We start from the raw sequence: 14,078 nt of genomic DNA, 5'->3' as shown, positions 1-14,078 counted from the left end.
GACACCCGGCCCTTCTAAATGCAACCCTGCCCAAAATAACACGTGTTTTCACTTGATTTGATCATAAATAGCATCAGCAGTTATGAGAGGATGTGTATTCTGGTCGCTGCACTGAGTTAGGAGGCTCGAGGTGATTCCCACTGCAAAAATCCAAGTCATTTCTTTCTCCATTTCCACTTTTCCTTCATTTTTCCTGCTCTGCTCTCAATGATTTCCTGTGTTAACTCTTTCCATAAAAGCCTCCTGATCTCAGCTGAATCTCCAGATGTAACTGAAGGAAGAGGAATTCCAGTACTAACAGTAATTCCACCTCCAGAATCAGCTGGATTCCACCTCCCAGCAGCAGGAACTCCCCCAAAAAGGCCTGGGTTTGGGTGCAGCACGGCCAGTTCACACCCAAATCTGGAGCCCACAATCTCACAGTGTTTTAAATAAAACACAAACACCACTAAAACTGAAACACCCTGAGACAAAATAAAAGGCAAACACCGCTAAAAGTGAAATGTTTCAAGGCCAAACAGAAAATACATAAAGAAGCAAGAGGAGAAGAAGAGGGGAATGGCAGTAAGGCCACGAGCTGAGCTGAACCCTGCAATTACTGAACTGAAGGTTTTCTTACCATTCCCTTCAACTGCACCTGTTTCCCAGTTCCACAATTCCTCAAAAACAGCTCATCATGTGCTAGGTACTGTCTTCTATTCCCCTCAAGTTGCCAAGATGAATTAGCAGCTCCAGTTTTAACCTCAGCTTTAAGCTCAGCCTTGAGCACCTGAGCAGCCCCTCACGGTGTCTTGGTCACCTAAAGCCTTGTTTTCAGTTCCCTCCATCCCAAAAAACACGAAGAAGTTACTTATATGTCCATAAAAAAGTAATTAATGGGAGAAGGCTGTTGAAGTAAAGCTTAATTTTCTGCTTTTGGGGAGAGCAAGCGCTGGCAGCTCTGAACCAGGGAGGTGGAGACTCAGCCACGACAGATCCTCCTCAGGGAACGGTTTTGCCATTAAAAAAAACCCCAAAATCCTGAAGCAGGGCCTTACCTGGGTGGGCACCAGCACTGGGGGATAGGCCAGCTTGTGGTGTCTGTACATCCAGAAGGAAAAGAGCACAATCACTGCAATTCCCATGATAGGCACCAAGGAATACAGCAGGGTGTTGAACAGAGGGGGCTTCGGGGTCACGGGGTTGGAAGTGGCTGCGGGGAAAAGAGGACACAGCTTTTAATAAACAAACCCCCCTAGAGCTCAAACACCCATCAGCCTGGTTTCCTGACAACCCCTGATCACCCAGCAGACCATAAAATATTCAACTAACACCTCCTGATAAAGGCAGCATTTTTTGGAAAGCGTGGAAACGCAGCCCCCCGGGCGAAGGGGGTTTCACGGGAGGGAAGGAGAATGTCAGCCCTTGCCTTGGCAGGATCACTGACAGACATGACAACAATATCTCCTGGCTCCACAAAGGCTATTTTAATCTCCCAGAAAACGTTGTTTCATTTCATAAACAACTTCCTCTGGCTATTTGGTGCACGAGACATTTGCTGCTTTCGGCTCAGTCGGTGACATTACTCACTTCTCCAGCAAAGATTAGATTCCCCACTGGAAGAAGACAGGCAAGAAAAATCATCTCTTGCTTATGGGTTTTTTTAACAATTGTGTGTTAAGCCTGGCTGTTGGATTTGATTTGTGACCCGGGAGGAAATTCTGTCCCCCTTTTTAGAGGTTAATGTGTTAATTTGCAGAGTTCCAAGTAGTTTAAAAAGGATTGTTTGAAGGGAAGGAGCAGGGATGATACAGCTTTTAGCCCAACAATTTATAGACACTTACAGCAGCTTAACTATACAATTAAGGTAAGATTTGACAGCAACTCCTCTATCTAAAACAGACAATTATTTCAGATTATCCTTCCTTCTCACCCTTGGAAAAGAGCTGGAGTATCTTTTAATCGCTTCAGGGGAAGAACCTTTTTCAAAGTGGAAGAATCTTTCTGTGAGCACACAGAGCTTTACCGCTGCAGGAAACCCTTTATTCCTGCAGGAAAACCATCCCAGGATGCTGGGAAAAGCCTCATCCCCCCGCCCAGGCACAGTATGGAACATCCCTCCCCCAGAGTATCCCAGGAACTTACGCTGGGTCACCTCCATCTCCGGGAAGTAGAAGAAGCGCTCGTTGCACATGTTGCCCTCACAGCAACAGAAAAACACCTCAGGGCTGTCCTTCTTCTCGATGCAATCATTCCTGGGAAAGGGAACAGGGAAACATTGATCCAGTTCCATCTGGGGGAGGAGGTTGTTTAAGGAAAAAAAAAAAAAAAATCTGTGTTCTCGTCTTTAAAACTTCGGTGTCGAATGGTCCGGGATGACACAGCCCCCAAAAAGCAGCTGGGTGATTTAAATCAGTTTAAAGGTTGGTGTTTGAGGTTGCAGTGAAATGTTGTTAGAACAGAAGCAGCGTGGGTTTGCTGGTTTTGGGGCAGAGTTAAAGCAAACCAGCACAGGAGGCTGAAGAGCAGAAATCTGGATTTAAAGGGGTGCTTTAACCCCAGCACAGGGTTGTAGGGTTGGGGATAAGTGGGAAGGAGAACTTTGGAATTTTATTGTATTTTTAGCAAAAAAAAGAGAAAAATTTGTACAATCCCCCCTGCTCAGAGACAGGACTTGTTCCACTCCATGGATTAACTGCAGGAAAGGAGTTTTAGTAACAAATAAGGTGAAACTATTCAAGTTTGGGAGGAGAAATAAGGACCAGGCAGGACCCAACCTCAGAGCAGGAAGGGAATCTGAAAATCCAGATACAGCTGAGGATTTTAAATACAGCTGAAGACTGTCAAGGAAGTTTTGGGCTCATCTTCAAAACTTAGGGTTGTTTCACAGCACCAGCCCCTGCAGCTTCAGTGTGCTGTGATTGCAGGGAACATTTTCTCTTTGATGTTCTCCATGTGCTGCTGTTTGGAGTTCATCATTCCACGACTCCCTGTCCAGTGAAACCACTGCAGAGATAAGATTTGGGATGTTCTGGACAAACACAGCAGTCAGTGTGTGTTATTAGCACAGCTTAATTAATGAGCACACACAGACTCTTACTCAGTTCCCAACTATTTCCTCACCATCTTTCCCGCATTTTATTTCTTCTTCCATTTCCTTTTCTTGGCTCAAGGGACAATTTAATCTCAGGATTTTTTAAAAAAAAACATCCTGGGGTGGGGGGCAACTGGATTTGGGAGAAATGACTGCAAGGATTTCTTCTAACAACTCAACAACTCAGGAAACCCAAAGGAAAACGTCCCTAAAATATTGCTGCAATAATTTCTAAATATTTTTTAATGAAGATCCACAGTGCATTTATTTCTTAATTCTCTCCCTTTCCAAACAATGAGTGGTTCTGGCCCAATAAACCCACTATTGTAGTTTAAAAACTGTAAATGCCATTTCTTAAGAGAGTCATGACCTTTATTCAGCCAGGATCCAACAAACCCCAAGTCCTGCTGTTCCTGCTCGTGGGGACTTGCAGGACCATCTGTTATTAAAAGAATGACTGGAAAATTTAGAATATTCAGTGTCTCCTGAGCTTTTTAATGAAGTGGCAAAACACTTCCATGATTTGGTGAACTGCAGCCACAAAGTGCTGGTTTTCCTACTCCAAATTGTTTGGAAAAGTCTGGTAAAAAAAAAAGAACCTCTAGAATTTTGCATTCTGGGTGCAATAACTGTGTTTCCATGATTTGGGCAATAGCAAGGCATTAGCAAATCTATTATTAATGGCCTAAAGAAGCATAAATTAAATACCTGGGGGTTTCTAATAGACAGTAAGGAAATAAAAGAAGGTAAAACACAGTAGTCAGCAAACAAGATAAAGTACTGAGGTGAAATCTGGTCCCTAAATGCAAATGTGTAAAAACAAAGGGCAGCTAAGTTATATCATTCAGATATAACATAATCATCCATATATAACATAATTATTCACATATAATTATTCATATATAAGATAATTATAAGCTCTATAAAAGACAATTATTCACAGACTGTGTGTTATCTCCTGTCTCAAGCACCGTTTGCAGGGGGGACGATGCAGAAATGGGGCAGAAAGGTTGAAAATCCCAAATAAATTCCCAATTCCGAGGGAAACTGCCTCACCTGTCATAGCAGTTGATGTCATCCAGCCAGCAGCCCTGCTTCACGATCTCAATGGAGCCAGAAATGTTCTTCCACGTGGCAAAGCAGTGTCTCCTCTTATCTTTGTCCCCGTAACAAGGCTCGATCCCGCTCCGGTTGGTTTTATCCTTCTCCCAGTTGGCGTTGTAGTAGATGCACTCCTGGGTCTCTGACCTGCCGAGGATGGCACCTGGAATGGGAAGTGAACCACTGTGAACTGGGGTTTGAGGGATAAAACCAACCCAGGGTGCACAAAAATCCAAGTTCTCCCTGTTTTTAATGTCAAGTTAACAACCACCCCAAGGGACAAAGAGCTTCTGTCGAGTCAAACCTTGCACAACTTTCTCTGCAAGTTTGGAATAAAATGAAGGATGAGTCGTGGCACAATGCTTCTCCCTGAGCAGCAGCAGCAGCAGAGGAAATTTAAAACACTGAACAGCGAAGGTTTAATTAAAATATCAGCCAAAAGCAGGTGCTTTGGCCAGGAGAATTTACCAAAAGGCAGTTTTGGTGCACGAGCCAAAAAGGTGGCGAGCACGTCTTGGAAACCCAAAGATGGGGTCAGCCCACATCCCAGGATGCTTCAAAATAAAGGTTTGTGAAACTGGGAACTTAGTTTTGCCTTTTAAATGACAAATTCAATTGATTCACTGACAAATTACAGCAAACAGGAGCACCGTGGAGGGTGGATGGAATGGGACGGGCTTTAAGGTCCATTCCATCCCAAACTATTTTGGGATTCTGTGTGAGGCCCCCCCCAAGTGGGGAGAACTTCCCAGTGTGATCTGAAGCACCAGCCTGGTTTCTGCAAAGGCTGTTAGGAGGCAGAAGTGTCACAAAGCAGCAGAAGGGAGGAAGAAGTGCCTTGTATTCCTGTTTTTGTCTGTCAGATGCTGCCAAGAGCGCGTTGGGAACACCCACGGGAGCTCCACCTGTATTAAAAGCACGGAAAACCAGCCCCACTCTCTCTGAGGAGAACGGGAATGATTCCCACCTGAGAGCTGCTGCAGCCTGGGATGTCAGCTGAGCATCCTCCCCAAACCTGGCACTGAGGCATTCCCAAAATAGGCAGTGGCAGGATCCTGGATGTGCCCCGGGAGCGGGGCCCAGCCAGCTGGTGCCACTGCATGTGCCCCATCCCATTCCCCAGCCCATTCCCTGCATTGCCATGGTCTGACCTTTACAACTCCCAGCCCTGGCAAGGAACAGCTGAGGCACCAGATTGCCCAATTTGGGTCTGTCAGTGCAATAAAGCAGAAGTCCTGGATTTCTCTCACACGTGCCATTATTCCCTCTCTCCCGCTGCCAAGAGGGCCACGGACAAGCTGAGTTTTAGGAAATGCAGAAACTCCAGTAGAATTAGCTTTGCCCAAATATTCTCCTTATCTGTGTTATTTTTATAGCCAGGTCTTCCTATCCATGATTTTTTTTATCCATGAATGCTCTGAATCACTTCAGCCCATCCCACTGTTCCAACTGTTGGTTTAGTGACCTTGGATCTGTCTGCAGTTTCCCACCTGGACAGGCATTTGCAGTAGGTCTGGCCAGGCTAAACTGCACAATCCTGGATTAATCACTCAGAGAGGAAAAGCAGGAATGTGGGGGAAGGAAGGGAAGAGGAGAAGGGGAAGCACACAAAGAAGCCCTGAGCCCATCTGCTCCAACCAGCTCTGCCACCCCCTGCACAGGGCCAGAGCTCCCAGGGGAGAAGGGCAGCTGGCACTTCCAACACAGGAAATTTATTGGGCATAGCAGGTCCATAAGGAAACTCCTGCACCCATCCTGAGTGCCCATGGAATCGTCAGGTCCTCAGGAAACCAATTCCTGGATCCCTAAAGGCAGAGTGTTGCTGCTCAAAGAAGCCACGAGCGAAGCTCCGGAGTGTCCATGGATGGAAAAGCCTGGGAGGAAACAAACTGGGAAAGCAAAGGACATTGGAGCACATCAGGGAGTTTAGATCCCAGTTGATCTGTGTGTTATCCAGGGCTGCTCTATCCCTCACACTTGTCCATCCAGGACAGCTGCAGCAGGGAAGAAAAGCAGGGAAGCAAATCAGCTGAACTCCTGAACTGGCATTGGGGATCCCCCGGAATCGGGAGCAGGGCAGGCAGCAATCCCAACACAGGGCACATGGGCAGCCTGGAAAACCTCACCTCAGGAGCAACTGCAAGGACTGGCTCCCATTTGCCAAGCAGAAGGACTATGGGAATGGCTGGACAATAATCCAGGCAGTTCTTTTAATTAAAAAGGGACAAACCCTGGAATATCTGCACACCTCTGTTGCTCCTGAGGACTAACACGGCCTCCATTGAGGGAGGGATTGCTGGGAAAAGGCACTGGATGGAACAGGAATCGTCTGTTAAGACACCTCTACGTTACACCCAGAGGGGGGAAAAAAAGGAAAGCAGAAACTTCTGGGAGTTTATCATCTCCATTTACTTTCTTTGGTAAACCTGACACTGAGCAACACAAGCACTGGGGTCTGTGATGCAGGGATGGTTTTCCTCAGGCTGGAAATAAAATGTCTGAGACCTGATAACACCAAACTCCCTGATTTCCAGAGGAAACTTCAACACAAACACATCCTCCCTTTCCCCCACGTCGCACTCCCACTCCCCCAAACACTGCTCTGGCAGCTCGTCTGGACAGAACCAGAAACATTTTTTCCATCTAGGAGGAGTCATCACTGTACAACAATAATAATAATAATGACAATAATAATAATAATCTGTATTTCAGGGCTGCACAACCCACCCAGACAAGCCCAGCACTTTGCACTTGAACTTCATTCTATCCTAAGCACTGATGCAGAAATACTCGTGTGACACTAAGGGACATTTTTATTTTCTTTTTGCTATTCCCTAGAAAATTTACTCTCCATAAAAGAATTAAAGGGTGAAGTTCAGTCTGGTTGCTGGAACTGTGTTATGTTTGAGGTTGATTTTGCACCCAAATCCAAGGAGTGGAGCAGTCTGTGAGTGGCCTGAAGCACCACAGGGCCTGGACACTGGGAGTTATTTAACACAGGCCACGCTCTAAAATATCTGAGTTGTTACAGGCTGTTCTGGAGGAACAGAAAGAGCAGGAAAAGCAGCATAAATAGAAATAACACCTAGGAAAAAAAACCCCTTCAGCTGCAGCAGCACAGGTACCTTTGGCAAGTTGTCCATCTGTGTTTTTCTGGTTGTTTCCACGCTGATCTCAAACACTTTCTAACCCCACAAATCCATCTGAAGACAGATACAAATACAGACTAAAAAGGCCCAGCTTTGATGTTTCCACGAGCAGGAAGAAAGATTTTAGCATTCCCTATTTTTTTCTGATAACCCCCAGGGGGAATGTTCCTCAGAGGGAAAATAAAGGAGTTATTTCCAAGCTAATAAAGGCTCCAACAGAAAGCACTTTTCTGTCCTGGTTTTCCACGTCCCCAAACTTATTTTGTTGATTTTTTTAGGTTAATATTAGTGCTATTCTCACCACTCTCAAAGCTCCCAGGTCACCCAAGGACTGCACTTCCCATGAGCTGAGCCAAAGGACATTCATTAAATCCCAGCCCAGCAGCAAATAACTCAGGAGAGGCAAGAATGGGGGAAAAAAAGAGAAACAAAGCAGTGAAGTAACAAATCACCTGCACTGCTGCCACACTGCAAAATGTAAAGATTAACCTGATTTCTTTTCCTAAAAATAGGATTTAAAAATCAATGAGTTTTGCACCTCAACATGCATCCTACAGGGAACTTGGAAGCTTTAGTGCAGAGTTCTGTAGAGCACAGAATATACATTATTCTCCAGGATTACAGTGGGGGGACACCAGGAAATCCATATTTGCTTAGGTATCTCATCATATAATTAGAAAATATTTCAATTTTCTTGCAGTTCACACGTTGCCAAAACGTGCCTGGATGTGCCTGCCCATGGGAGGATGAAACCCTGGAGCTGAGATAACACTTGTGGAAAAAGAGCTTTCCAGAGGAAGAATCCAGAGCTGGAAAACTGAAGGATGAGGTGCCTAAAGGCACCACCCCAAGTCTTAAGAGCAAAGGTTCCTAAATAAGAGTGGGAACCATGGAGGGAGATGGGAACTACAACAGGAAATAAGACAGAGGGAAGAGGGAGGAAAGAGAGAAGAATACTTGGATTGTTAAAAACCAGCAGCCCCTGGTTTGCTGGATGGACAGTAACTTGAAAATCCACTTTTTTCTACTCTGAATGGGTCTTCTGGACTCACAGTGTGGAAAAGGATTTTTAGAGTCAGCTGCTCTGACTTTAAATGATGTTTAGAGTCTAAACTCTTGATTATGTTATTTTACATATAAGGATATATCTTGGTTTTATTTAAAAAAAATACAGTGAGTGTTCCCCTTGTCCTGCCAGTGCCTGGTCCTCTTGTTGAAGGCAAAAAAAAGCTGGAATTACTGTTGCCATGTGTTCCCCCCTCACAGTCCCTCCCAGTCTGTCCTGTTGCTGGCACAAATTAATAATGTTCTAACAGGATTTTGTAGAGAAATTCCATTTTCTGCCTTGTGCTTCCGAGTGTCTTATTTAAGCCTGGATTTAAGGAAGTGGGAAAACCCCCGAGCTCCGGTGCCCGAGTTTTCCAGAACCACTTCAAGAGCAAAGCAACAACGTGGCAGAAAACGGGAGAAAGAGGGTCAGGGTGATATTTGGGGAGAAATGAAGGTGCCAGGAATGGCAAGATAAAGCTTGTCATCCTCTGGGAATCTCCAGAAGCTTGGAGTGAAGTGTTATTTTTCACACTTCCCAGCTTCAAGGGGACACACCAGAACAGGGGCTGATGTTTTCAAGTTCAAACCTGCCCCTGCTGTCACTGCAAGGTGTGAGCAGCACAGAGCACAAAAAACCCTCTCAGCTGCTGCCTGGGGACTCCTGCAGGGGGGGGAAAAAGCTTGGAAGCCCCTAAAAATGGTGTGTTTTGGAGCCCAGCCTTGGGGCTGCACTTGCCTTGTATGTGCTGGGCAAATGTCCCCCCCCAGCACGACAGAGAAGGGGTCAAAGTGATTAAAATGATCACAATTAGGAACACAAAGTCACCAGAAAGGTTTAAATCCCACACACTCAGATGTTGGGGAAAAAAGAGAACAGGGCCAAAGAGGCATTAAAGCTACAACAGACAGTTCCCAGTTGGGATCATCCTGCTTTTCCCGGAACAAAAAGAATCAAAACGACTCAGTTTTTGATATGAAAAGTGTCAAACTGGGGTTCTGCTGCACCCTGAGTGTCCAGGAGGATAAAACACCAGAGACCCAGTTAATTCTTCAGGAGCTATTTTGCCATTTTGGCATTTTCCAGCTGATTTCCATAGGCTGGTTAATAGAGCCAAAAATAAAGCAGAATTTTGAGTGTCAAAGTGTCTGAATGGTGTTTGTCCTTCTCCCTCCATCCACCTCCACCTGCTCTGGGAGCCAGGGATGCTTTCCCATGGCACACTGAATGACACCATTCCCACAGGGAACCTTGGAATGCTGTCACTGAACTAAAAAAGAGCATTCAAGGCACCCAATTAGAGCCCAACCAAACGACCTGAGGGTCTCCATGGGAAGAGTGAATCCTTTCCAGGGATGACTCTCAGGCTGGTGGTGGCAACCAACACAGTTTCTATTTTGAGGCCTGGCAGGGAGTTTCCCAGGAATGATCTCAGATACCTGTCACTGCTGTTCCTCTGATCTGAGTCCCAGAACAACTGGAATCCTGCGGTGCTCCGGCTCCCCACACGTGGGAAGTGGCTCCCAGGGACACCCAGTTGGGAATTTTGATGGTATTTGGGATCGAAACGATCCTTTCTCGGGGTTGGGAACTGTGAAACTTTGCAGGGACTCCCCAGCCACGAACTATGAAACACTTAAAATTCCCTAAAATGAAGGTGTGACGTTCCTGCAGCCTCCTGGAAGGTGGGAAACTCGAACATATTAATCATTCAATGAAAAAGTCAGAAAAGCTTCATAGGAATTTTAGCTGCTTTCAAATTTCCTTATAAGTAAGACAAGATCAGTAAATGACATTTTTTCCAACTCTTCTCCTGTACTGTTTGTCTCCTGCATCCTCCAGAATCCTGTTGGACATGATGAGTGTCAATATTCCACTATTATAAATAAGGAGAAATCAGGAATTCCCTCCTGACCCCCAAAAACACTCACAGAAGATTTCAGTCGGGCTAATAAGAAGAAATCATTCCACCTTTTGCCTTCCAAATCACTCAGGCCCAATGCAAATTTTGTTGAGCAGTTTGACAGAGGAGCAAACAGAACCACACCCCCGGAGAGACACAAACTCAGGCAAGACATCTCCGAGGCAGGGATCCAACTCCGCATTCCACGTTTCCCCCACACCACACATCCTTTTGCTGTCTTCCAGGACCTTATGTAAGTGTTGAAAAGACAACAGGCCCAGTGTGGTGCTGCCTCCAGCTCAGCTCTCCAACAAATCCCTCCGTGGGTGTCGTGTCCCACTCGGTGCCACCGCCGAGCGAAAACACTCCCCGCTCCTCCCGCGGGTGCCGAGCCAGCTCCTGCTTCACAGCAAAATCCTTTTGCTGCCCTTTTTTTCTGGGCTTACTCTCAGCATAAACATATTTACAACTACTTCTCACTTGTTTTTTACATTTTTCTTTACTTTTTTTTTACATCAGCCCTGTTGTTTCGCTCCAAACCCGCCGGGATGAGTCCCGGAATGCCGAGGGTTTGTCCGGGCGCCGGGATGGGGATGCACATCCCTGCCCAGCACATCCAGACAAGCTCCAGCTGCCCCAGTCCAGATGGCAGCTCCCCAGTGGGAAAGACAGGTTCCAGATTTGTGTAAACACACACACAGGGATTACCTTGGAGCTGCAGGCAAACAGGATAACACGGGGTGGGGCGGAGGGGGCGCTGAAAAATTCCAGCCTTTCGGTGTTCACTTGGAAACCCTTCCCTACTCCTCCCTCTTCCAGCTCTCCAACTTATTTCTGGTGAGCTTCAATCTTGAATCCTCACATGCAGTGATCCTGGGGGGTTTTATATTTTCCTTTTCACTTCCCCACCTCATCCCAACAGGACCTTCCGAGCTCCTCCCGCTCGCACGGGGTTGGCCGGAACTCCAGTCAGACATTCCCAAAGACCTCTGTGGCATCAATCCTGGGTTTGCTGGCTGGGAAATGCTCCTTCAGAAGCACTTTAGGATGGGATGCCTCACTTCCAGCCCATATCAGGGGTGTGTTGTGATGCAAGAGCGGGGTCTGAGACACGTTTTTGAGCTGCAGCTCCACCAAAAAGAGCTGAAACCGGCCCAGAGGAGTGGAAGTTATTCCTAAAGTGGAAGTTATTCCTAAAGTGGAAGTTATTCCTAAAGTGGACCAAATGTCAGGCTGCAGCATCACACACCTGAGGAGACACCTGTCAGCACAGAAATCCTGCTGTGTTTGTGGCTGCTGAAGCAAAACATCTCCACAGCCTCCACCTTTGTGCCCGTTTAACTCCATTTCTCCCGGGCGGGCATCGAATTCCAAACCTTTCCTACACCCAGTTCCCAACTCCCTGTCTGGAATCAGTATTGATCACATTTAAAACCCCAGCAAAACTGCCTTTTCCCCTCCAGTAAACCTGGCAGTGCCCTGAAGTGGATTTGGTCAGTCCTGATTTTGCTGCCCAGACTGTAATCTGAAGATTAGGGTAAAAAATCCCATTTCTGGGGCTGGAAAGCCCCCTGTTTCCAGCCCAACCCTCTGCTCCCAAGGCAGGCACACCCTGGCCAGGCTGCCCAGCTCCCCACTCACCCCTCTTCTTCCCTCAGGAAACATTTACACCATAAGTCATTTAAATATTCTTATTATTTTCAGCCCCAGCATCACCTTTCTGTGCACTAAAGGTGCTCCAAGTGAGCTTTATTTATCATTATCATTATTTATCATTATTACTATTTATTTATCATCATTATGTCAGGTTTTATGGAGAAAAAACTCTGCTATAAGTGACTGGTAAGCTGTTAAAACCATCACATATTTAAGATGAAAACAATGGAACAACAAAGCAACTTCCTCCTGCGCCTCAATATTAAACTGATTTTCTGCTCTGTTTTTTTTTCCTGATCTTTGTGGTTCCTAATGAAGCAGATTTTGCTTTCCAGTGGCCTTTTTAAAAAAATATTATTATTAATTATATCCAGATATTGACAATTAGAAGAAAGAATAAATCCCAAAAGGAAGCATTTCAAAAGCAAAACAGGATTAAAGTCAGGATAATTCATATTAAAACTTAACTCTGCTTGTGTTTGTTATCAGGGGTTTAAGAACTGACTGGAAAAAGGAACTTAAAATTGCATTTGGACCACTCTTAACTGTAATTTTGTAGCAGTGACTTTAAGAAGATGATAAATAAATCAGCTCTGATGGAACATGAGAATCGAGTCAATACAAAAACAACCCTCAAAAAAAGGGGGTTTTATTTCTTTTACCTGCCCACAAGCACTTAAAAACAAAGTTTCCATGTTTTTCTCGAGGCAAAAAAAGGAGAAAAAAGCCTTTTTTAAGGGGGTTTGTTGGTCAGGGTGAGGGGAATAAATCCAAATAAATCCTGCAAGAGCTTTTTGGCCCCCCAAAAATGGCCAAAGAAATATTAATCCGCCCAGAAAGTCTTCTCAAAAGAAATTCTGAAGTGGATGAAAGCTCCTGTTATTTTCCCACCAGAAAAATGCTTCTGAAATTCTCTAACTCAACCTGGAAATTTAGGGGAATGGGATGAAATTACCTCTCTTTTCCCTCATTAGAAGGAATGTTAAAATGTTCCATTTTAGTAATTTACGAGTGATCTCCCCAAAATAAAACTATTTGGAGGGTTGTATTTCTAATCTCCCAACATCCAGTAAAATTTAGGGGAAAAAAAATAACCTAAGAAAAAAAAAAAAAAAGACCAAAATATTCTTATTTATGGTTATGTCTGAGGAACAATAAATTTGGTGTTGATCAACAAAACAAAGCACAAAACCACTTTTTAGAAACTCAAGGTTATTGTTGGGATTATCTCTAAGTGTGAAGACACTGAAGGCACGTTTTAAAGGCTTAAAAGTTGTGTATTTAATTTCTGAGTTTATTTAATAACTTATTTATTATTATTTATGAAGATTAAATTTATTATTATTCGAGTGGTTTAATTAATTTAATATTTAATTAATTTAATAATTAAGACATCAAATTAAACTCTCATTTAGGAGCCATGTGCAGGCACTCAGAAAAATGAAAGTCAACTGTCTGCTTGTTATGAAAAGTATTCAAAACAACACTAAAAAACTTATTTACTGCTGCTGGATTTTGTTTTTTTTGACAGCACAGGGCCAAGCTGAATTGTGATATGACACACCCTGATTCTACAGCACAATAATCCCAAAATATGTGGGTTTATAGCTTGCAAATCAATGCTAAAAATTGCCTTGAAATGGCAATTTTTGCTACAGAACTAAAGAAAAATGAATTAAAATAATAATAATAATAATAAAAGAAAAATCACAAAATGTTTGTGTCTCTTTTGTTGCCAAGACACAACAAAACCAGAAGAGCCTGGAAGAGCAAATAAACCTTGAATATTTAATGGAAACGCCCAAAAATGTTTCTCTGACCAACCAGTAAAATTATTTCGGCGTTAAAAATTATTTCTCCGCTTCAGACCTCCCCAGAAAACATACCCAGTCCTCACATCAGCCCTAAATAATGATAATTAAGGCAATAAACATTTCAAATCTGGAAAGAACCCCTGGAGTTGTGCTTGGTGCACACGAATGTTCATCTCCCAAAGCAACCAGAGGTTTAATTCCAGAGCAAAGAGTGGAGAAAATCACTTTTTTTTTCTGTTTTGCTCTCCCAGACTGTACCAGCCCCTGAGAAATTGTATTTATTTGGGTGTTTGGCTGTGGTTTTGACCCTTTTCCCAGAGCTTGGAGGATGCAG

At 44.4% G+C, this 14,078-nt stretch overlaps 1 protein-coding gene across 2 annotated transcripts in view; it reads right to left on the bottom strand.

Moving 5' to 3' along the window:
* Positions 1-14,078, bottom strand: part of ACVR2A (activin A receptor type 2A) — a 49,426-nt gene that overhangs the window by 15,850 nt on the left and 19,498 nt on the right. For both annotated transcript variants that reach the window (XM_064661664.1, XM_064661665.1), the window contains exons 2-4: positions 4,130-4,337; positions 2,125-2,234; positions 1,038-1,192 (exon numbers count right to left, since the gene is read on the bottom strand). In XM_064661664.1, coding sequence (XP_064517734.1) covers positions 1,038-1,192; positions 2,125-2,234; positions 4,130-4,337 — 473 coding nt within the window. The remainder of the gene's footprint in view (positions 1-1,037; positions 1,193-2,124; positions 2,235-4,129; positions 4,338-14,078) is intronic.

Source organism: Pseudopipra pipra, chromosome 7 (assembly GCF_036250125.1).
Source record: "Pseudopipra pipra isolate bDixPip1 chromosome 7, bDixPip1.hap1, whole genome shotgun sequence".
Lineage (NCBI taxonomy): Eukaryota > Metazoa > Chordata > Aves > Passeriformes > Pipridae > Pseudopipra > Pseudopipra pipra.
Note: the sequence above shows the minus strand (reverse complement) of the source record. Positions and strands in the feature narration are given on the sequence as shown.